Here is a 23,832-nt window from a genome sequence, read left to right on the forward strand (position 1 = left end):
GTTCCAATGGGTTCCCATAAGGTGCATGAGTTGTGCCTGAGATGAGAGCATCATTCTTGCGGCGTCACACCGCCTTTCTCCGAGGTGATGTCATTTGAGTGATTTAATTATCTCTCAAGAGGCTGCATCTCCAACATCAGCAGCGCTCGTGTAGCCTAACAGCAGGCTAGCATACTCCGGTTAATCTCATCAATCTGGCCACAGCCCTCGTATCTCTAGTAGATAGAGGAACATGTGGGCTACGTTCTGAAAGCACTTTTTTTCATCCCAATGCAATGACAAACACTGCCATTAACAATCAAGAACGCCCAAGAACGCGATCCCTGCCTCCACAAAACGAAAAGTTCCCTTCTTTAGATTTAAATGTAGGCTAGGCCTATAAATTACAAGTTATTATCCAATAATAACCTTTAATAGCCAAATAATAGCATTTTGAAGAATTTCAAGCCTAATGAACAATAATAGAAACAAAACAAAAATGACTTGTGGAAATGTAGGCTATACCATAATCTATCACCTTGTAGTATTTAGCCTACCTGTCTAGTTTTTCTTCACCAAAGCCTTACACTCCAATTCATGGGGTGGCAGCACCAACTCTGTTCTTCCAGTGTCCACATAACTGTACAAACGAGGAAGAAATTTCATAACTATTTTACGCATTTCATTAAGTCTTGTAGAAGTCAATGAATGCCAATGAACATGTAACCAAGAGAATAGTCTAGCTAGCAGTTATTTCGGAATGGGATTTCAAGTATGAGGATAGCTATTCTTGGAGCCACTGGACAGACAGGGCAGTATTTGGTGAAGCAGGCTATCCAAAAAGGGTACGGTGTCACCGGCTCACCGCCGTGGTGCGGAACCCGGAGAAAGTGGCTTCGTCATGAGAAGCTAAAGGTGAAGCTATTTGGCATGATGATTGATGATTATTGCTTTGTGGCTCACATCACTGTCGACATGACTTTCGATTCATGACTCTTTTCTTATCAACATGCATGCAATGTAACATTCCATAGGATATTCTAGGCGCATTGTGTGTCATTACAGAACATGACATGTTACAATATTATTCTACAAAGATGGACATCCTTAAGTTAAAATGTCTGTTGATGTGCATCCAATTGACTGTTTATATGCACATTTAAATTTGTTTTAGTTAATACTGTCATTACAGGAAAGATGAAATATGTAATAAGTACAGTAGCCTAGTTATTTTCCAAAGATGGCCATGCAATGGACAATTAATTCAGAATGTCTGTTGATGCATCAAAATGTGTTTTTATTTTGCACATACATCTTTGTTGTAGTTAACTGATACATCCATTACCTTTGACTAATCAAAGAATGGAGGTCAAGAAATGTATGTGAATGTGGCATGACTGAAAATTTCACATCAGATATTCTTTACCTTCAGGTTACTACAGCCTCCTTGCAGGATGACATGACATCATGGTATGCTGACCATAAGTGACCCATGATTTTCATTAAGCTCTCAAAGTTACATTTCCAAACAACCCAAATGTGGTGTAATCAGGACCTGAGTGTAGTATTTTATGTTTCTGTATGTATTTACATCAATAAAATATGCTCAATATGTTAAAGCACTTGGCTACCTTGCAAATGACTTAAATGTACCTCTAAACATTCAGTATAATTGTACCCAAAATACTTTGTTGTACAATTTTAAAATACTGCAGTTTATTTGTCTGCTTAGATGCATCAGAGGTTGTGTGGATTTCATAGAACATGGAACAAACTACTAAGTGTACCTTTAATTTTAGAGGAACAATTAACACTGTGGTTTTCACTGCTGTGTTGTTTAAGGATCGATGTCATTAACGAATGTCCCATCATGTGTCCTGTCTTTGCAGCCAAGTCGTTGTCGGGCACTGCTGCCGTTTTTCAGCTCTTTCTGCTGATGGCCATACAGTGTGCTCAGCAACATGTATGAGATAGAGCACTTTTTAAAGTGCGTCCATAATATCAACTGGACAGTCGTGCGTCCTCCAGGTCTACAGAATGCACTGGCCACCGGTGGGTTTCCATGATCAGCTTAACCATGACTCATTTTCACGTGCCTTCGCTCTAATCAATGGGATGGTCACTGTTTGCACTTATAGCAAAGGAGTTTCTTGACCCACGAGGGCTACTTTGTCCCAGACTGGGCACCCTATTGGACGCCACGCTGTTGCCAGGGGCGATGTTGCCCACTTCATGCTGTCGATGTTGGACACCAACTCCTGGATACAGAGAGGAGTTGCTATGACAACCAAGTAACTATGTTATTTAACTTATGATTGTGTGCTATATTATGACAAAAAATGGATGTAACAAATTAAAGATTGAACACATCTTTGAATGGGGAGCAATTGCACTAGTTTGCATTTATAAAGAGGTCATTATAACCCAAACCAGGGTTCAACACGCACTGGCCCAGGGCAAGTAAAAGAGCACGTCATGCAAGTTGGTTAGCCAGTCACTGCCCCGTTTGGATCAGTGTAAATTTTTCTGCCCATCACCACCACAAGTCATTTCAGTTAATTTGTGATGCTAACTGGTTGACGCTAATGCTACTAACAAAAAGAAGGGGTTCAATAAAATCGATACAGTACAAATAACAGCTTTATGGGAAAAGTGACTTTTTGGGGGCCAGTACAAATAAGATGCCAGGCCAGAGGGGTCAGTAGGAGAAAAATCTAATGTTTGGCCCGGCCCATACAGCCGGTCCGTTTACCAGCCCTTCAAGTTTATTCTAGATACAGAGGGGATTAATAATACAAGGACAGATTTTTTTTTCTCACAAAAGTCACAACTTTATTGCACCTGTTTGTTCATATATATTCTAGTCATCAAGACCCAACATTAAAGCTAGGTCAGGAAGGCGGTGCAAATTTCAGAACCATCAATGCAGATATGACATGAACCATTGGGATCGGAACGCGTGTGTGTTTTGTGTGTTGCTGTATGTGTTTTTTCCCTGCACAGCTGACCAACTCCAGCTGCGTTTTACAAACATCCTACAAACACTAGAAATCCAATCTACTACATTTACAGGGGAGGGAGGGAAGGTCCCAGACAACACTCACACACACACACGCACGCACGCACGCACACGCACATACACATCCTGTCTAAAAATCTTCCCAGATACAAAGATTTTCATTTGTGTGCTGCCAGTGGGATTTCCTATGTCAGAGGAGCCCTGCGTTTGGTCTCACAGGCATCTACAGAGGGATGGGGGGAGGGGGGGCAGTGGGTGTGGGGTGGGAGCACATGATGTTCTGTACAGTGATCTACATAGGCAAAGCTGGGATTATTCTTTAAATATCATCACTTTTATACTGATATATTTCATCTGTGGTCAAGTAAATAGAATTATCATTTTTTTTTATTCTCCAAATATACTACTATTAAACATCTGATGAGAACACGTGTGAATTACATGGGACTGAGAGGTATGCGTGTGCATGACTGTGTGGGAGAGAACGACGGTAAGCTCTGTTGTGTGGATGGGAACACGGCTGGTCAGATGGCGCTGGAAGGTGATCTGTTGGACTGTTGGCACAATTGCATAGAGTCAAAATATGAGGCAGATGCCAAAGTGATCCCTTACACACAACACGGTCTTTGTACTACTCACTCCATGGCTAGGAGTGTTTCCCTTGACACACACCCACGCACCCAAAACAGACGGCGTTACAATGTTAACGTCATGAATGAGTCTGAATCTAAACATTTGTGGCATCGCAAAATGCATAAACTGCACCCTGGCATAATTGAGCTAATCTGAGCTAATATACTCGTTGACGCCAAGACAAGTTGCCATTCAGGGTACTCAAGAGACCAAATGTGATAGGTGACAAAAAATGACAGGCAAAAGTGTTCTATTGTCGTCTGACTTTCGTTCAGTTCCGTTATGTCACATTAACTGTTATTGACATTCTTGACTAAGGCATGAATGATTTCATTCAGATCACAACCAAGCAGCTTGGACATGACAAACGATACATAAAAAATAATAAAACAAAAATAATTAAAAGTCGTCTGTAGGCTGCAGGCACCAGTTGAGCTGTGGGAACAGATCGCTATGGATGGGGTCACTATGAGTAGGTGGATAGGCAATCAGAGAGGGGAAACTCATATAAGACATGCTTTCAGACAGCTGTGGATGAAGGGGTTCATCCACTGCAAGCCTACAGGATTAAGTATGGACACTGACCAACACAAACAGATGCAGTGCCAATGTTACCAAAACATAATCTGAAATTATGAAATTCATTTGTTGGAGGCATCTCACAAGTGTGTGTGTGTGTGTGTGTGTGTGCGTGTGTGCGTGTGTGTTAGTTAGACTCAAGAGCAACAGGAAAACTCTCTATTCAAAGCTTCTTGAGCACTCAACAAACACACCATTACATACAGAGCCATACACTCCACCTCAAACAAACTCTTGTCTTTTAAAATCGTTCAGCCAGATTTGGTATGGTCACTTTTTAAAGTTAAATAGGGAGAAGAGAGAACACGTCCCATCTCAGTGGTCACTCCTGCAGCGGTCAGTACCATGAAGGTCTTGGGGAGTCCAATCCAGATTTCTCCGTACGCTCCCTTCCACAGGGCTGACATCACGGCAGATACAGAGACAGATTCCTCTGGGCTAAGCTTCTCTCTGTGTGTGGAGGGGAGATTCAGCACACTTTAACAGATGAACAGACTTTAACAGACAGCCCACTTTAACATGTGGACAGAGAGCAGAGGTGCATTCATATTTGACAAACAGTGGCAAACCTTCATGGCAAATGTTTTCTCAAAACAGTTAAATTTGAACTATTTGATGTAAACATTCCATTGTAACGGTAACACTTCGTCCAGCTCACAAAGCCCATTTAAAGCTGAAGACAAATTTTATCCCAAAGGAGGCGAGCTAGCTAGCTAGCTCTCTGTTTTGTTTGAACATCAACAGAAGTGACATTACCCCGCTAACCTTTAAAACAAACAGATAGAGAGATAAATGAGCAGTCCCTCTTCCCTCCCCAGACAAGGAACTCCTTGAGGAGGTGAAAGTACGCTTCTGAACAGGAGCTGGTTACCTAGCGATGAAACAAGCAACAGTGACTAGGGAGGAAGAACACAGGGCTGATGGGAAATCTCATTCTACAGCTTCTACTAGCAGACAGGGGGTGACATTGTTAGACTGGGAGAGTCCAGAGCTGTACTCTTTTCCCCTTACACCCTGGGGCCTCTCCACATACTTCCCCTTATTTCCTTTTGCCTTTTGAGTCCTGTCTGAAGTCCCTAGAGGCCCCTATGACTCGTGAGCGCCCCCTCACCTTCAGTGGCGGAACCCCAGTCTGCTCCTTTTCCCTCCGGGCGTGACTGACCACATGCTCCGATGGTCCTGGATTTTCTGGAACACGTTCCCGTGTTTCCTCTTCTCCTTTTTGTACTTTTTGATTTTCTTCACCTGTAGGAGTGACACTTACATCAGAGTGTGCGGGTGCATGTGTGCGGGTCCATGTGTGCGGGTGCGTATTGATCAAATACTTGGATGTATCTAATATTGGCCCCATACTGACTGATATGGCTGGATTGGTGTATGTGACCCATTCTATGGGACCAATCTATTAAACACAATTGTATGTTATTCTGCATAAGTAGAGTCCACGTCCGGTCCAGGTATCGTTATCCGGACTGAAGAAGTTGAACCGGTGCATGCCTACTGAGTATTCCGTATATGAACGTGCCAAGTTTGTGTTACGGTGGGTCATTGTGCCTTCTTACCTTCCCACTGTCAAACTCCTCATCCCACTCATCGATCACTGTGGAATTCTTGGCAAACTGGGCATCTTCAATGGCATCTTTACTGATTGCAGAGACTTCTCCACCCCAACTAAGGACTGCACGCACACAAACACACTACCATCAGTGCAAGAACATAACATAACTGAGAAGGATTTATTTGGTGGCTGATGAATGCAGGGCTTAAAGCCAGAAAAAAAATCTGGGCCTGAAGAGATCATGCCATTACAGATCATAGACCTGACCCCCCCCCCCCGCCAAAAAAACAACAATCCCCTCAACAGCCTGGAATCAGGCACAGTGCCTAAGAACTTTAAGCCCTGTTAACAGACCTTTTTCACCGCATCTATTTTGTTGTGAAATAGTAAATTACGTAAATTAGTATTAATTATGTATAAGTCGTCTCTGTTCAAAATAAGTGAAGCCGAATCAGAATTCATGTCAAAAATGGCTGCTGTAAAGAAGGTCCAGTCAGTGTGTGGTGTAGCAGGGTGGGCTGGCGGCTGACCTGGTGCTCCGTAGGCCGTGTCACTGGAGTTCTTCAGGAGCTCCTCCACCACCCCTCCAGTCCGTTGGCCGTCCCAGCTGCCTTTGGGGCCAGCGGCAGACTCCTCTTCAGTCACGGCGGGCGCCTGCTTGCGCTTGTAGCCGTCCTGGACCTTACTGTCCCACACCACCACAGGAGCAGCTGAGACGAGAGCCAACAACACACCACCATCATCATCATCATCATCATCATCATCAACGACTGACACACGGCCGGTAGCTCCCTATTTACATTCACCACAGGCTACTACACTGGCATCAAGTGCATGCAGATGGTAGTTTGAGAACTTGGCTGATCTAAAACATTAACAGGAGTGGACAAATACTAATTCTTTCGTTTGCTCACTGCCCAGGTGAAGGCTGTTTGTTTATATTCCTTATTTTATCATCAGATTATGGTGTTAATCCTTTGTCTTTTCCAGAACAAGAAGAGTGTGTGCTTGTCACTGTCTGTGTTCACAACACTAAAATCTTAATGTTTCTCCCCTATTTTGGGTACTGACTTTACTGACAGATTGTGCTGAGAGCAGGACATGGAACAGAATGTCTGATGGTTTAAGATTGTATTTCCCAAGATGGCTATTTACAGACATTAATTTGTCCACTGGACAAATGGGAGAATTAATTAACTAGCCTAGACACAAAATGTATCTGCCTTGGGCACTCAAGCAAGCGATTTTATCATCTAACCTTGTGGGACTGCATATAGAATCTATGGTCAGATTGCTTTGTGCCATTCAGTTGTCATGATTAGCTGAGAGGTTGTGTGTGTATGATGGTCGCTACCTGCGGCAGGAGGGTTGGTCGTCTTCTCGGCTTGTCTGGGGAGAACGCTGTCACCCGAGTCCAGGGCTCTCCCCACCTCCTTTGGCGAACTCCTTTCCTCCCTTTGGTTATCCTCCTCAAGCTTTCGTTTCCTCTTCTTGCGTTTTTTCTTCAACTCAGCGAAGTCTACAGTTTCTGATTCCACACCAACAGCATTCGTCTGGACACTAAGCAACATCAAGAAAATACAAACATCAAATGTCGATACAAACTATCCAATGTCTATGCATAGTGGAAACAAAAATGTTCCACCTTTGACAACCCTTACTCAAAACCATGATGGTATATCATTCCTGCATTTTTTCTTAATGGTGTGCAGCACCAAAAAGGCTTGTTTGTGCATGAACTACTTTATCAAAATAAGTAGAAAGTTCAAATAAGAAGGAGGCTAACTGAGTGAAGCTAACACGAATCAGCCCACCTTGTTGCTAAATCCTGCCTGCGGTCAGACACTCACCTTTGGGGGTCAGAGGCCAAGGTGGATGGCGTGTGGCAGTTTGCCTCCTCCTGTGTTCCATCCAGCAATTTCTTCTTCTTCTTCTTTTTTTTCTTCCTCTGCTTCTCCGACTGCTCTGAAGTGTGTGCGTGTGTGTCAGGTGTGTGTGTGTGTGTGTGTGTGTGCTGAGCCTGTGCGGCGTGTGACTGTGGCGTGTGGGCTGGGGGTGTGTGTGGGTGTGGGTGAGTCGCTGGCGAGAGGCTCCAGCTGTCTCCCAGCCTCCAGTCCTCCTCCTGAGCTAGCTGAGGACGGGGCTCTGAATTCGGCCCTCGCTGCTGCGCCTCTCCATTTTGCTCCTCCAGCCTCTTCCTCTTGGCCTTCTTCTTCTTGCGCTTCTTCTCGACCAATGGGCTCTCCTGCGTCTCCGGGGCCCGCGCGTCGATTGGTTCGGGCGTTTGGGCCGGCTCCGTGATTGGCTCGCTCGTCTCCGAGTGGCGGCGCTTGAGCTTTTTCTTCTTTTTCTTCTTGAGGAGCGGGCTGGTGGGCGGGGCAGATGACGGCGACGGCGGCGGCGACGGCGGCGGCGACGGCGACAGCAGCTTGGCGGGGCTCTGAGCGTGTGCAGCAGACTGAGAGGGTTTCGGAGATGGGCTGTGTGTGGGGGTCTTTGGGGAGAACGGTGAGGACTTCAGAGGTGAGTACGAGGGAGAAAATCTGTAGAGAAATAAAAAGAACAACCTCATAATGTACCCTCACACCAAACACATATGCCAAACCACACAGCACATCACACAAGTCCAAACATACAGTGTCAGCACAACATGGCCATTTATGTTTTAGTTTCAGGCACTTAGCAGATCATTTTTTTCTAAGCAACATCAGTGTTTCCCCTAGAATTATTTTGGAAAAAAATGACTCCTTAAATGATGACTTCTGGTTGATTTCGTCAAAAGAAATGGACAGATTGAGAGTTATGAATATGACAACCATCAACACATTCAAGGCATCTGCTGTGAAAAAAAGATGTAATTTACAAAGAATGATTATTGCACTACTTAAACTGGACAGGATTTTTCATTTACATTATAAGTAATTATTACTTACATTATTATTAGAAATTGAAATTAAACAAAAATGAAATCACAGAAAATTAGTATTAACAATTAATTGAAAGTCTATCTTGGATTATAGGAGATAAGTGTCTTGTAATGATCATTTCTATGACTGGTGAGCTCTACCGGAATGACAAGGAACTATCTCCAGATGTAAATGTTTGAGTATGGCGTGTTTCATTTGGTTCCTTGGTTAAAATATAATGTAGGCTACGTTTTTTTGCACAAAATTGTTTAAGTTTATTAGCAGACGCAAACGCAATTTCCTGTGAAATCCCTGACTGCGCCTTCAACGTTAGCCTACTATTATTTGTTGACATCAAAACTGGAGAGGAACGAATGGCAGCTGTTCCCGCAGTTCATTTTGCTGTTTTTTTCTTTTCTTTTTTAATTAGGCTACTGATCATGTGATTTTGAGGTGGCGCTCAAATTGTAGGAGCGGCCGCTGCTGAATACATAGTAGGGGAAACACTGAACATTACACACATAAATATACATAACATAAATTAGACATGTATATAATATCCTCTATAGAATACTAATAATCAAAATAGTTAACTAGTGAGAAATAAATCATTATGCATTGGGGAAAATGTATATTTTATTTGCATAGTCTGTAGAGTTATCAGAGTGGTGGCATGTTTATTAAGAGTGGTGTTTTACCTGTGCTGTTGGTTGCTGTGGCCAGACGTGTGTGCATGAAGTTGAGTGAACTTAGCGGGATGGGCGGAGTCAAAGGAGAGATGAGATGATGGCGAGGGCAGGGACTCAGTGCTCAGACTCCGGCTGTGATTGGTTTCCTGCAGTGATTGACATAAATAAAAACTTGGTGGTCTAAAGAAAAAAAGAAAACAATAGCCATGAACATGACGAAAACGGGAGGGGATGGAAAATAAAGAGGGAGGACCAACAGCACAACACAATGAAAGGAAAACAGAAGGGAAAATACAGAAATGAAAAAGAACAAAGTATGGCAGATAAGAATTAGAAATGGTTAGAGGAAAAGAATTTAAATAAAAAGAGACAAAGAAAGTCTAACAAACAGTGCTGACATGGTTGGTTAAATCAGAGGCAACGTAGCAGAGACAAGAGTAAAGAAAAAATAAAAAGGCGTCATGTGACATCATCTTCACAGAGATTCACTCAGATTTCACAGATACCACCCCCCCCCCCCATCCACACACGCGAACGCACACAAACACACACATGCACGCACGCACGCACACACGCACGCACACACACACACCAGCTGGTGGTCTCACCTTCTTGGCGGAGAGGGCGAGGCGCTTGGCGGGCGGCGGACTCATGGTGTTGTGAAGTGAGGCCAGACTGCTGAGGGCAGGGGGCTTCAGACGGTCAGCGCTCTTGGAGGGGGACGGAGACGCCGTGCCGTTCTGAGCCGCCACTCCCCCAAGAGGGGCGCTGCGCGTGCCAACTGAGTCCTACAGACACACACACACACACACACACGACAGGAGAGGTATCAAAAGAGCTGTTAACCAGCTGTTACACAGGTTACTACAGAATATGTGAGCACCTAATATCTACCTGACCATACTCACTGAAATACAGCTACCATAAGAGGATAAAAAAAATGTTTTAACGATCCTGTACACCCAAATCTGGCATTTCTTTGGAAATACCTTTGAGAAGAAATTGAGAGAAAAAAAAAAAAAAAAAAATCCACTTTCTGCTGTAGATTAGCACAAGATATATTTTGTGCATATTTTGTGCACGACACAAAGGTGTTTAGCTAATTAGCTCATATCTGGCTGTGTCAGCCAACCTGCCCACAGCATTTGAGAGCAGAGTATATTGGTAACTTTTTCACGATTTTGCAATCTAATTTAATATACCTGCCCATGTTTATTTTTCATTTAGATCTGTCTGGATGATTAAGGACAGATTTTTATGTGGTGTGACAAAACTATTCAGATTAATGAAGAGAATTGGGCGTTAATGAAGAGAATTGGGCGTTAATGAATACATTGTGCATACCTTGTGTTTTGATGACAAGTCTGACAAAAACCCTCCGTACACAAATCGTGAGGGAATGTGTGTAGGCATGGTCCTATAACTAGGTGTACCCAAACACTGCTAGATGTGACCCGTGTGTGTGTTGTACCTTAGATTCAGAGGTGTCTGAGTCAGAGAGGGACTTGAGTGAGGTAGACTGGGCCAGGCTTCGGTCGGCCCGCCTCTCGCTCTCGCCTTTGGACACGCCGTTGGTGGTCTGACCAGCAGGCCGTGGCTGAGGGAGTGGCTTCTTCAGCTTCTTGAAGGGCTCCTCGATGACGGTGGGTCCCCTGGCCGGGGCTTGCGACGCAGAGGTGTTGTTGGAGGACGAGCCGTTGGTCAGTTTAGGCGAATGGAGGTTGCAGGTGCTCCTGGCCACGCTCACACCAAGGCCGCTATCCACAGACTGGATCTTCCTCAGCTGAGCAGCATCCAGCTTCTGCACACACACACACACAAACAAACAAACATTCATGAAATATGGACATTTTGTTAATGACACTAATGTTAGTGTTAAACACTAAAAACAAAACAAAAAGATGTTTCAGTGTGCTTAGGACTGCAAGAAGCAAAATTAATTAGGAGTGCTCATCGCCAAATTTGATTTGTGCAACATACATCCAGACAACCATTTTGGTTTCCCAAGCAATGGCATGAGTATGATATAATGATTAGAGCAGAAAAACTACCTCACAACAAGCTGTGAATGAGAAACATCCCAGATAACAAAATCAGATTGGCAGATAGCAGAACGCTGGTGGTATGCCGCCGGTGGCGTGCCACTTGTGGTCGCCGTTGGACCACCATCTCTTTAGATTAAACTTGTCATGAATATTAAGAAAATACATGAAATGTTATTAAAATGATGTATGGAGTATAACTGAACTAATGAAAATGATTTTAGACCAATAGTGGCAATTTATTGGGCCATTTGTCTGCAACCTGCCAGCGGACCGCCAGAGAACCGATTAGCAAAATGCCAGCGGACCGCCAGCTATGCCCCCAGTCGACCGACAGTGGTCCGCCAGCCTCTTGCTATTTGGGATGTAGGGAAAAACAACTTAGTGACCTTAGACATACACGTCTCATAGAGAGGTCAATTCACTGGTCTCACAATTTGATTACAATTCAAAGTTTTATGGACTGACTGGATTATAAAATTATTCTAGATGAACATGATCATGATGCATCTTATGCTTTACATTTTATTTTTTAACTCCACTTTCCCTTTAAATTGTTTATTTAAAACGCTGTTTTCATTTGTAGCCTACAAAATGCCCTTTTGAAAACAAATGATCCCCTTTCAATCAGGCCAACATGATAATTCAGCTGCTGTCCTAAATACCAAACGTATCACATGAAAGGCTGACTCATTCATTACTAAGTGCAGGATCTTTCACATAAGTGTCACAATATATTGATGCAACAATCATGCCCTCCGGCCCCACTATATGGAATGTATAAAGGAGCCTTTTAGTGAGTGTTTGGGGGGTTAGCAGTGGCAGTTTGAGTTACCTTGGAGATCTGCGGTGAAGAGAGTGGGCCGTTAAGATTCTTTTTCAGATCTGAAGTGATGCCGCTCTTCCCAGACTGCCCTATGCTTTGCTTGGGGCCATCAGCATTCTTCTTGCTCTCTGGAATCCTGGGGGGCAAATAGATAGATAGATAGATACTTTATTGATCCCCAGGGGAAATTCAAGGTCAAGAGCAAGAGTTAGCAGAGAAACCACACACACACACACATACACGTCCAGTGGAAAGGAATCACACATACCTCAGATAGAAGAGCACATAGGCTTGCTGGTTCAGGACCACCTTGATGTTGCTGGAATGAACCATTGAGTCGTTCATCTGATACCACTGCCCATTACTTGCCTAAAACAATCAGACACAATAACAATTAGAACACAATCTATTGTTTTGGGGCATGATGTATTACTCTAGGTAGGGCTATCTGAAGATGTCTCACCTTCACATAGCAGTAATAATGGCCAGCATGGCAGCTGTACCCAGAATGCACTAGGACAGCATAGAGGCCATACATTACTGGGTCCCCTGTGCTTTGGGACATATACGGCCGGATGTTCAGGAACTCTGGGTAACCAACATCCTGTGTGCAGGACAGGAGAAAAGGTTGAAGGCATTTCATATTGTATTTCTGTGATGTTGCCACACATCAAGTAAAACGTTAACTCCTAATCAGTAGGTCTTACCTTGGTGATTTTCCCTCCGCTGAAGTTGGCAAACCTCTTGAGTGACAGCGTCAGGACATTGGATGTCCGGTGGATAGTGAAGCGCTTTGTTGCTGGAACCTTCTTCTTACACCTGAACGAATACAAGTCAGACCAAGCCACACGTGACTCTCCATCACTGCACTCTGTACTTGTGATTGTCTATACCATGGTGTTTAGAGTGTGCTTCTGAAAGACAATGCCATTTCTGAAGGTCAAAGATAAAAAGCAAATGTTGACAGTTTCAGCGAATGAAAACAGTCTCATGGATGTCTGTCTCAACCTCAACCTACTTGGCACACATGTAGGCGTTCTCCCCGCTTAAAACATCTGGCTTCACAAATAGCTCCAGAGCTCGCACAATGTTCGCTGCTTGCTGCATAAGACAGAAAGTTCACAATTAAGACATCTACGCAACAACGATGATGATGCACAAACACACACATTCACACACACAAACACAACACAACACAACACACACCACACACTTAAACTAAAAGTAAAGGCTGAACATCTATGCATTTATACTGTTTTGCCATTTATACCTTGGTAAGACCATTTGGCACTTACTCGGATCTCCACGGCGATATCAAGGTATGGGTCGTAAGTGTCCGACACACTTTTGCAAATCGAACATTTCACTGCAACAGGAGTATTCATTCATGAAACATAAGATTCATTCATGTCTCAGTCTGACATCACCTTATAACATCCAGACATACAGCTTTGTATATAAATGAGCAGACCAACATCCAGTGCTATGAAATTAAGTCTAGGGTTGTGGTCATTAATAACTGGAGTCGTAATAACATGAAAAGATTTAAAGTTGCTCTACCTCGCGACCTGAGGTAACCTCCAAAGATCTGATGGACGAGTGTGGTGGCTTGCGTCTGCCTATCCAACCTGAGGACACAAACACAAATACACTGAGAATTTCACTGAGAATCAGGAGCATCCCGTTATGTGTTATGCATTTACATTTATTCAATTAGCAGACACTTTTATCCAGAGCGACTTCAATATGTCAATTATATTATTAGCCATAGTGCCCGAGGCATCTTGGGGGTGCCCCCCTTGGGGGTGCTGCGCCCCCCCCGGTCTTCATGCAATCAAACACACACGACTGCTTACTTTGGGTAGCCGTTGAGGCACGCCTTCTGCATGGCGTCAATTGTGTAGCGCAGGAATTCATGGGCATCTTCCTGACTCCCAAAGCGAAAATGACGGGCGATCTCTGGAAAGAAACACACATACACACAAATACAGTGAGCCACTATACCCAAAGTAGAGTATGGAGAGCTGGAAAAAAAACTCCCTATGTTGTGACTAAAGGGGCGTATTGGGGACAACATACGGGGGGAGAGAGAAAGAGAGAGAGAGAGAGATAAAAGGAGGGGGCAGGTAATAAGAGAGCATAATCAAGGTGAGGCACATGGTCCCCTGAGGCAACAGGAACAGGACAAGCTAATTTTTGCTGCGTTAACCTGTCGTCCTACAGAGCCAACAGACATAAGAGATGCACAGGACAGGGAGGTAGGGAGGGATGGAGGTAGGTAGCGACACAGAGAACGATTCTTACTCTTGAGGTCCCTGATGAAGGAGACGGGTTTAATGGCATTGCCCGTGTTAGCAAAGGCCTGGATGAGATGATTCTGCATGATACAGATCATACAGAAGCCTGACTGGTGACCTGGAGACCACATAAGAAAAAAATGTGTTTATACATTTATTCAGACGCACACACACACACACAAAATGCTAGTTCAACCAATGTATTCAGTTCCATGACACTCAAATTAAAATGCACACACACACACTCACATGATCGGCTGTGCTCCTTGGAGAGTAGGTAGTTGGCGAGTGGAGGCGTGTACGTCAGACACTGCACCGTGGAGTTCAGGAAGCATGTGTTGCCTAGGTTATGAAGCCCTGCCCCTACACGATACACCCGCTCCCAGCGCAGAGAGAGACGGTTCCCTGGGAACAGATGTTTCTGGGGGGCCGGAATGCCATCGCCTTGTCCACCCACGCCAATATCACCACCTGAAGAAGCAGTGGACAGTCCCGTGTCATACAACCATCCTTAACTCCACCTGAACCCTAGGGAGAGGCTACTGCTAGATGGGACTTTACAGCTCCAAAATATATATAGGACAGGATTTGTGCAGATTCATAAGAAAAGTTCAGTCAGCGATGGAGCAGGAAGTCTTGTTTGTTTATGTTTATATTTAAATTTATTTGCACTTAAGACGCTTTCAACCAAACCAACGTACATTATATTTTAACCAAGGACCAAACAAAACACACCAGAGAGGTAGCTCACCCCTCCCTTCAGTAATCCCACAGAAACTCCACATTGGGTTTCGTTTCTTTGTTTGGGGGACAAGCTGCCCCCACTTTTGCTTACAGTGATCGGAGCCTGGCTATACAGACCGGATTATTTTAACATCGTACTCAGATTGTACGGAGAATATTGCTGAATGTGACGAAAAAATGTTATGGGTTTAAAATTACGTATGATCGTTGACGGCACCTTTAAAGGATGTGCATATTACTGTTCACTGGTACAATTGAATAAAACTACCATCCACCCACTTAAAGATCTTATGAATCATCTCGCAGGTCTTGGTCAACGCTCAACTCATCTCATATCTTATATTTAATGCACAAATATGCCAAATTGCGTGTTAAATTATGGGTTCTCCCTCACTGGACCTACCCTGCCGCTTGATCTGGCCGCTCTCTGACGCCCTCTGTGGCGTGGCAGTGTCACTGCGTGGGTTCAGGATGACGTATTTGCTCTTGAGGGCCTCGAGTTGGTAGCTGAAACCCTTGCTGGCGGGCTCAAACTCGATCTTCTGCAGGAGGACCTTCTTGGCGGAGGAGGCCAGCAGCTTGTTGAGGTCGCCCTCGTCCGCAGAGTCCTTGCGGCCCGGCTTCAGGGCCTCTTTGAGTTTATCCACTATGGGCATGGTGCATCACTGTCCACAGACACATAAGAGAGCACACAAACACACATTAATTCAGACACAGTAAATAATAACACAATACTCAACCATTAGGCATTAATTTCAGAGCGAAATATGTACAAAATACAACACCACTACAACTCAATTCCAATGACGCCATAAAGGAGTTTCTACTTTGCCATGTAATGGTGCAAGATGATATATTAGCTTTTTCCCAAACCCAGTGAGCTGGAACTTACTGCCAGTAAAGAAACAATCGTCTTTGTTGATGAGTAGATTTAACTACCTACGTCATGTCATGAGTCACTGATTGGTCTGCCTTTCAGAATGGCAAAGCAATTCATCTTGTTAAGAGGCTTTCCAGACACCAAAAAATCCCAGCAAAATATTGGCTGGGAAATACAGACACATGGAGCCAGGCTACCAATGGCCGACACTTTGTAAGACGTGCTAAACTGGACTCTATGGTGTTGTTGATGTATGAATTATAGTTTATCCAAGCTGATCAATAAATGTCGTTTTTTTTCTGGCACTCAGTAAAATGAACACTTTTCTTCTTTCATTGGTACCATGGAGGCAAGCTGTAATTCATACACACTGTGTTCACAACAAATTTCACTGAAGTCAAAAGGATGACATTTCACCAAATGTAATCTAACAACAAACTGTGTGACATCTGTGGCTCTGGCACACACACAACGTCAGACGAGCTTCTGCAGCAGGCCCCTGCCCTGTCCATCACTAACTACAGAACAGCCGCTGTTTCACAGCACTATGGGTACATGCAGGGGCTATTCATGTGTATAGGAGATGAGCTTGGCAAGCCTCCTGCAATTATGTAAAACAGATGAGGCAGCACTCAGCATGTGTTTCTGAGCATGAATGTGTAGGTCTGTTCTGTTGGGGGGCGGGGGGGCGCTTCACTTGTGATGTCAGTTGCTGCATTCACCTTTCTCACTGCAGCGCTCAACACACACATATAAACAGTCACCTTCAATCCTAACAGTTTCTTTTCTCTTTTTAAATGTGGCTATAATCATCATCCTGACACAACCAGCGTGTTTAAAGTCCACCAAAGCTCTCCGAGGCCACCACACACAAATACAAGATAGATCTCTCTGTATTGGTCCCTCTCCTATTAGGTTCGGGCTCCCATATGAGGTCTTCCTCATTCTGCAGGAAAATGGATTCACACACACACACACACACACACACACACACTATATACAGAGGAGCACAATGAGGACTACACATGCATCAAACACAAGGACACCTTGCCCTTCCTCACACACATACACACACTCCCTCTCTTTCTCTCTCACACACACACACACACACTAGAGTGCAGTGATGTCAGCACTAGTGGGAGGAGCAGCAGATCTCACTGAAACTGCTTTCTTCATTCAGTTTCTGCCTATGCTGTTAAACACACCGCTCATGGCACACCAACGCATACCTCCATTTCTGCAACTCAGGCGTCTCAGCATACACCCGTTTTCTTTTATTCACGTAAGCTACATTGCACAGACGGTCAATAACAAAGGGCTTCAATATACCACGAACATCTTAAAAATATCACTAAAATATCATTAATGGGTTACAATAGCATTACCACTTCAAGGACTGTGGATTATGTAATGTCATCAGACAGTGAGCAAAGCGCAGGGATTTTATCACCATCAACATTCACTCATTTCGTTATGAAACAGTGAATATGGTAGTATTTTAACGCATCCTGACAGAGACCGCGCTTCACATTCAACACATTACCAAACTTGTGTCCTTCTGTTTTGCAATGATAATCTATCATCGTGGACACGCACAAGCTAACCGTGAAAATGATTCAGAGACAGGTTTCATTCCGTAAACAGTTTGCCTGTAACGTTAACTGACACGTGCAATGAACCAAGTTGTTTTAATTTGTTGCCATCCAGTTTCCCCACAACCAGGCATCTCATAGCAATGTACAATGCATTTGAGTAACGTTAACACGTGTCGACAAAGCGGATACTGATTCAGCCATCAGCTTCGGGTGATTTCTTCTAGACAGACAGCTGGCTACATCAGACCTAATTCAAGTTCGTCTTTATAAACGAAAAAGACTGAAAACTAAATCACTCCTAAACAGAAAAAAAAGAATTCGTTTTTTCTTCAATTATACCATCCTACGTTCAAAGTGCAAACACGTTAAATTAGATGTGCATGCTAGCCATGGTAACGTTAGGTATAAAAGTGAGAAATCGTTGTTATGAGCCTTGCAACGATGACAATTGACATGTTATTATAATACATACATGCCAAAATATCTTGAGGCTCCCTGTTTCTCTACCTAAAAAAACTAACGTTAGGATATTAAATCTTAAAATAGCGTTAACCCACGTTACCTTTTAACACGCCAGGTGATGTTGCGCTTAAAAATAACCAACGTTAATTCAACGAACGTGAGTAACACAAGTCAAAACGTACTTTTGTCAAATAACTACATTTAAAGTAGCCAATTTAGTCTCAAAATCGTTCCACCTGAGGAAACCACAAACCAGAGAGAAATTGGGTTCTGCTGTCCACGCGGTAACATGTCTTCTGATTTGCAAGGTTAGCTGCTTCACTTGAATTGCTAACGTTGTTAACAGTTAAACCATTGAATGTTTACAAAATTGAGCTCACAGATTTAATGATGGCGGCTCATTATTGTGGCGACAACAGACACAGGTGTTAGCTGGCTAGAGAAGTTAAACCTAATATTGTAAATGTCAGCAGGTGCACTAATATTAACCTATATAACATTATCCAACCCAGTTAGCTCCATGGTCAACTAGGCTGGCGTGTGTGCTTGGTAACGTTAGCTAGCTAGCCCCAGAAAACAACTCCTGTGGAAACAAAATATTCCAGTATGCACTTGTAAAGCCCTATTTTATAACTATCACACTCATCCAAACCATCTAATTGCTGCCGAATAGTCGTCAATGCGCCAACGATCGTCAACATCCGATAATTGGCTAACCAAGTTTCCACAGAAATAAATTAGCTGGCTAGCTAACCTGCAAGTTAGCTAGACAGTTCACGTTAGCTAACGTGGCGAACGTGTCTCGTCTAGTGCTGCAATGTGATAGCTCTTCTGTCACTAAAGTCATAACAGCGACCACGAAGTCATTTAATGATAATATAATAATATGCCACACAACCTACCTTTTTAATGTACCATCGACTTTGTTTGCTACGTCTATTTTGTGTTAGACACAGGGTGCGTCGCTAGAACACCGTCATTTTGTTACATTCTTTCCTCCATGCTGCATTATGAGAAGGTGGGGACAAAGGTGATTGACAGCATAGTTTAGCCAATGAGTTTGAGAACACTCAGAGCGGACTACCCTCATTCATAGTAGTGGGATCACAGACTGCAAGCAGCATGTGATAAACATGTATAATAGCCCCACTGGATTTAAGGCTGTAATAAAAGGGCTTATTATATGTGGAATTCGACCAGAAATCTAGCACTGGACCATCCTGGGTACAGGCTTGGCCACCTGACAGGGATGGCTTAAGTGGTGTTATATTTCTTGTGAAGTGACCAAGATGAAGAGGGGGAAAACAGGCCTATTTCCCATCTGTTTAGCTGTTACTAGGACTTAATGTAATACTCATGATACTCGCGTCCTGTAGATGCAACTAGCACAAAATAAGCATTAGGCCTACACCAAATAATTGCAATAATAAATAGCTAACCTTGTCCACCTGAGGGTGCTGTTTCAACAGTTAGGGTTGTTTACTGTCACTTTGAGATCAAGACAAGAAGTTGAACCACCCACCACCAGTTTCACCAGCCTCACTCAAGTTTTGTCATGTTGTGGAAGAAAGAGCCATGCAGTGGTACACAAATCTACATAAGATCATGCACATAAGGTCTCACATCATCAAAGGTAGCCTAATATATCTCTATTAACAAAAAAAGTGAGCTTTGGTTCATCTTACCATCTTACCATACCTACCTGGCTTTGCATAACAATGAATTACTCACACTATATTCATATTTCAGGTGTAGTGTTACTGCTGTCATGCCACAATTAAAAAAATAAAACAGATAGGGACTCTATAGTCATGTGCTTGTAGCCCAAGAGTGAAGTTTACTTCCATGTGGAGCAGTCTTTTGCCATTTGGAATATAATTTTCCAACATCTGGACATTGGGAAATTTGAGCAACAGGACAACTTTTTTAGGGATTTTAAGCCTATATTTTGTGATCTATTTGAGTAATGCACTCTGCTAAGATTTCCAATTGGCACACATCCTGAACTTGTGTTGTATGCATTAGTATTATTCCTGTGTCATATTACCTTGGCTATAGGAATACATAAAGAGAAAAAGAATGCATCTCCCCTATAGGCTAGTTATTGGCACAGGCCTTAACATCCTTCAATGTGTGGAACCAGGCTACTGGAAAAAAATACCAGCATACCAAATCAATTCTGTTTTCTTATCAAAACTAATTTCATTCAACAGTGAAAGCAGAATCTGAACCACTATAGCAACAACAACAAAAAAAACAAGTATATGCACCAGTGAGTGATGTTGGAAGTTAGATTTAACTTCTTGAGACAATTTTTTTCCACAGCCTTACCAATCACCAGTTCTTAGCATTATTGAACACTGCACTTCTGATTTGAAAACAAATGTGTAATTTGGACAAAATATTCTCTTGCCGTTTAGTCACTGCAGTTCTGTAATTACTTGATCAGTGTTGCCACCAATAATTGGGGAGGGCAATCTATTTCGACTACCCTCTGACCGTCACCACGGTCTTACCAGTGGATAGGTAGAAGGATGGCATCATTCACAGGTAAGACCATGGTGACGGTCATCGGTCGGTCTCATAGATCTATATGGACATAACTTACGTTCTCTTGTGTGGGTTGGGGATATTTATTATCAGGGGCCAAGCAGTGAAAATGCATAGGAAACCAATGTTGTGTCTACCTCTTGCTTAATCATTCTTAAGCACACTATGTGGATATTTGATTTAGTTTTATTTAGTATTTTTTTTATCTTCTACTGTCCTTATTGTGCAGTGGTGTTTTTTTTATATTTATATACATATTACTTTTTCTGCTGTAAGTGCATGTTGTGTGTGATGTATCCTACTGAGACCTTGAATTTCCCCTCGGGGATCAATAAAGTATCTATCTATCTATCTCTATCTATCTATGGTGGCAAGCTTGAACATTGGCCAAGTTATTACAACTAACAGAATTTGGTTCTGAAACCAGCATTATTGGGAAGTTATTAAGTTTTATTAAATCTTTCATGAGTTAAGAGGAGATTCTTATTACATTATTGGTTTCTATAAGCCCTCTTTAAAGATATAAAAACATATACGGTGACTCAAGGAGCCAAACTGAATCGACAGTGAAAGGAATGTTTATATATCTGTTTTTCTGCTAATAGAACTGACACATGTGCTGGAAAGGTCCACAAACTTTGAAAGGCAATAGACAAGGCTTCATTTTCCAATGAATAGCTCTTGCAAATTCCCTGGCTCCCACTGATAACTTCACAAATAAACCATGAGTGATTTAAAAAAATGTTTTTATTTCTCAACACCATAGGCATCCATACAGTTTGGAATAATACTGGAAAGTGTAGGCATGCATGGTCTAGCTTCAGACCTCCGTCTCATGTAGTACCAGCATGAGACATCTCTCACTACTGCTAATGCTAAGACATACATTGCTTCATAAAAACACACAAAATGTACAAGAAAGGCCAATGTATCTGAAAACATGGATCGACCAAGTCTTTAGAAACATTACTCAAGAATACAGAAATTGAATAAAAACGACTAAAAAAGTTTACACTTTATGCTTCATCATGGTCAAATAGGCATTGTTGTGAAGGGAGTATAGGCTACATTTAATAGTTTTACTTGGACAAGTGCTGAGACCCTCAAGTTCTCTCAAGGGCTAGAGGGCTGGATCTAATGCAGACTTCTGCCTGACAGGAAGATTTTGGTCAGGTGTGAGCCATCTTTTTTAAAAAAGTGACTGCATTAACTCAGAATCCACCATGTGTGCCTTAAGAGACATGTTAAGGCTCAAGGATAACACAATAATCAACATGACTGCACACGAGTGGCAGGGCCAGATTTATCTGAAATGCTATGACTGGGGTCTGCTGAGATGGGTTCTTTTTTATGAAGATGTGGATGGACGATAAACTGACTTTACCATTTCTAAACCAATTCACCATATTATGTCAGTAGTGATGCTGATTCTCAAAGACCAACACTGTAATTATAAGTGGTGGTCTCATCATGTTTTGGACAGTATTTTAGGAAAGCCAACTGAACCTGCATCTGTTTTCCTTAAAATCCACTACCAAATTTTTAAATTCTAGTTGCCCCTTGTGATTTCTCATCCGGAAGTGCAGTCTGGCTCTACAAAATTAGTCTGCTAGTAACTGCGTTCCGCCACAGAGAAAAGTAATTTACTAGTCCTTCGTGTCCATCATAGCATTTAAGCTTCAAAATAGACCTCAATTGCTTGTTTGTAGGAAAACTCTTCTAGGTTCTTCACCCTCAAAGGTTCCTCAAGTATTCTGCAAACATCTAAAAACCTTCAAAGGTTCCTGTTGGAATCCTTGTAGGCTCTTTGTTATATGATACTATAATTATGTTCTATTAAATTGCTTTTTATCAAATTGCATCTATTATATTACATACGTATAACTGAATTGGCAAAAGAACTTTCAGAGGTTTCTCCAAATTACCCCTATTTTATAGGACTGAGGACCAGGATGGTTGACGATGTGCATGTGGCTTGGCTAAATAGCTTTCAGTCCACTGATCCACAATATGCCCAATTCAGTGAAATAACTCAACTATGTGAAATAAAAGGGAAAGTGAGGGGTACCATCTGACCGACATGAAACAGAATCTGTTTATGCTGAGCTAACTCTTAGGGGCGATGCTTATTTTATAAATACACACAAATCCTGCAAATACTAGCACTAAAAGTATAAATTAATGCCATATCCTCTGCGAGTTGGTCTGTGGCACAGTGTAGTATACAATTTACAACTAATCTTTTACTGTACATTCCACATATGCAAAATATTACAATGGCAGAAATGTATGACATAAAAGACAAGAAAAATAAAATGCACATTCCCTTAAAATATGCTATTTCATTACAGCTGTTAAATTAATTAATTGATTATTTAATTAAATGAATCAATTAATCTAAGTTGGTTTGAGTGAGCATGTGTATAAAACATTGGGATATAACATTTGTACACAATAGACTGGGTTAAAAGGTTGAGAAAAGGAAAAATTACTAAAATGGTTTGATTTTTTCTCTTTTCTGTAACACAGCTGGGTAAAAATAAGCAAAATGGAAGGTTTGGTACTTTCAAAAGTGTTTCTGTAAATCTGACTTTTATTAATCAAAAACAGGCATCTGTTCAAAGAGTCAGGTTGTGCTAATGTTCTGTGTGTGTGTTTGTTTGTGTATGTGTGTATGTATGTGTGAGCAAGAGTGCAGATGTTTGGCGCTGGTGTTGGTGAATGTGACTATGGGTCCTCGATGTCCATGAACTCCTTCTTGGGGGCGTGAGAGCCACGGTACCAGTTGCAGGAGGAATCGCTCCGAGGGATACAGGTGAAGTACTGAGCCTGTTTGCCACGGTGAGTTGCCTCTAGGACCCAATCTGTCCACAGGCACTCCTCTGGGCCTCCAATAGAGCAGGGCAAGGTCTGGCATCTCACAATCTGTCAAAACAGACATAGACATGCAGATGAGCATTTGTGGTGCTCACATCCATAGAGAGATTTAGGGTTGCTCACACAAGTGGTGGACTTCTATACATAGATTCTTCTCATTGCGTTCTCTTTGAATGTAAAAGTACGGTATAAAATG

The 23,832-nt window shown here is 42.6% G+C and overlaps 2 protein-coding genes and 2 long non-coding RNA genes across 5 annotated transcripts in view; 2 read left to right on the forward strand and 2 right to left on the reverse strand.

The window, feature by feature from the left end:
* The window catches only part of LOC121704647, an 18,298-nt gene extending 13,907 nt beyond the window's left edge, over positions 1-4,391 (forward strand). Inside the window, exon 2 of the long non-coding RNA XR_006030605.1 lies at positions 4,298-4,391. This is a non-coding gene — a long non-coding RNA (uncharacterized LOC121704647). The remainder of the gene's footprint in view (positions 1-4,297) is intronic.
* LOC121704646 lies at positions 641-2,360 on the forward strand. Its single transcript, XR_006030604.1, has 4 exons — positions 641-894; positions 1,412-1,449; positions 1,869-2,031; positions 2,118-2,360. It is a non-coding gene; the product is annotated as an uncharacterized LOC121704646 (long non-coding RNA).
* On the reverse strand, positions 3,389-19,267 carry usp36 (ubiquitin specific peptidase 36). The gene is made up of 21 exons (XM_042085037.1): positions 19,112-19,267; positions 15,676-15,937; positions 14,778-14,999; positions 14,536-14,646; positions 14,088-14,190; positions 13,792-13,859; positions 13,527-13,597; positions 13,250-13,332; positions 12,939-13,050; positions 12,695-12,835; positions 12,500-12,600; positions 12,241-12,367; positions 10,835-11,164; positions 9,972-10,151; positions 9,373-9,509; positions 7,619-8,311; positions 7,123-7,328; positions 6,299-6,478; positions 5,773-5,888; positions 5,322-5,455; positions 3,389-4,660 (listed from the first exon to the last, which is right to left on the reverse strand). Exons 2-20 carry the CDS (start codon positions 15,926-15,928, stop codon positions 5,324-5,326), a joined length of 3,366 nt encoding a protein of 1,121 aa, XP_041940971.1. The 5' UTR covers positions 15,929-15,937; positions 19,112-19,267; the 3' UTR covers positions 3,389-4,660; positions 5,322-5,323.
* A 2,221-nt stretch (positions 19,268-21,488) lies between these two features.
* The window catches only part of timp2b (TIMP metallopeptidase inhibitor 2b), a 9,412-nt gene continuing 7,068 nt past the window's right edge, over positions 21,489-23,832 (reverse strand). For both annotated transcript variants that reach the window (XM_042086281.1, XM_042086280.1), the window contains one exon: positions 21,489-23,684. In XM_042086281.1, coding sequence (XP_041942215.1) covers positions 23,487-23,684 — 198 coding nt within the window. In that variant the 3' untranslated portion in view covers positions 21,489-23,486. The remainder of the gene's footprint in view (positions 23,685-23,832) is intronic.

Source organism: Alosa sapidissima, chromosome 3 (genome assembly GCF_018492685.1).
Source record: "Alosa sapidissima isolate fAloSap1 chromosome 3, fAloSap1.pri, whole genome shotgun sequence".
In the NCBI taxonomy this organism is placed as follows: Eukaryota; Metazoa; Chordata; class Actinopteri; order Clupeiformes; family Clupeidae; genus Alosa; species Alosa sapidissima.

Excerpts from the sequence above, each read along its gene's own strand:
- usp36 (XM_042085037.1), bottom strand. The coding sequence starts at position 15,928 with ATGCCCATAGTGGATAAACTCAAAGAGGCCCTGAAGCCGGGCCGCAAG. Across the intron at positions 11,165-12,240 it reads CTTCACCGCAGATCTCCAAG|AAGCTGGATGCTGCTCAGCT; the intron begins GTAACTCAAACT and ends GTGTGTGTGCAG. Across the intron at positions 10,152-10,834 it reads CAGACACCTCTGAATCTAAG|GACTCAGTTGGCACGCGCAG; the intron begins GTACAACACACA and ends GTGTGTCTGTAG.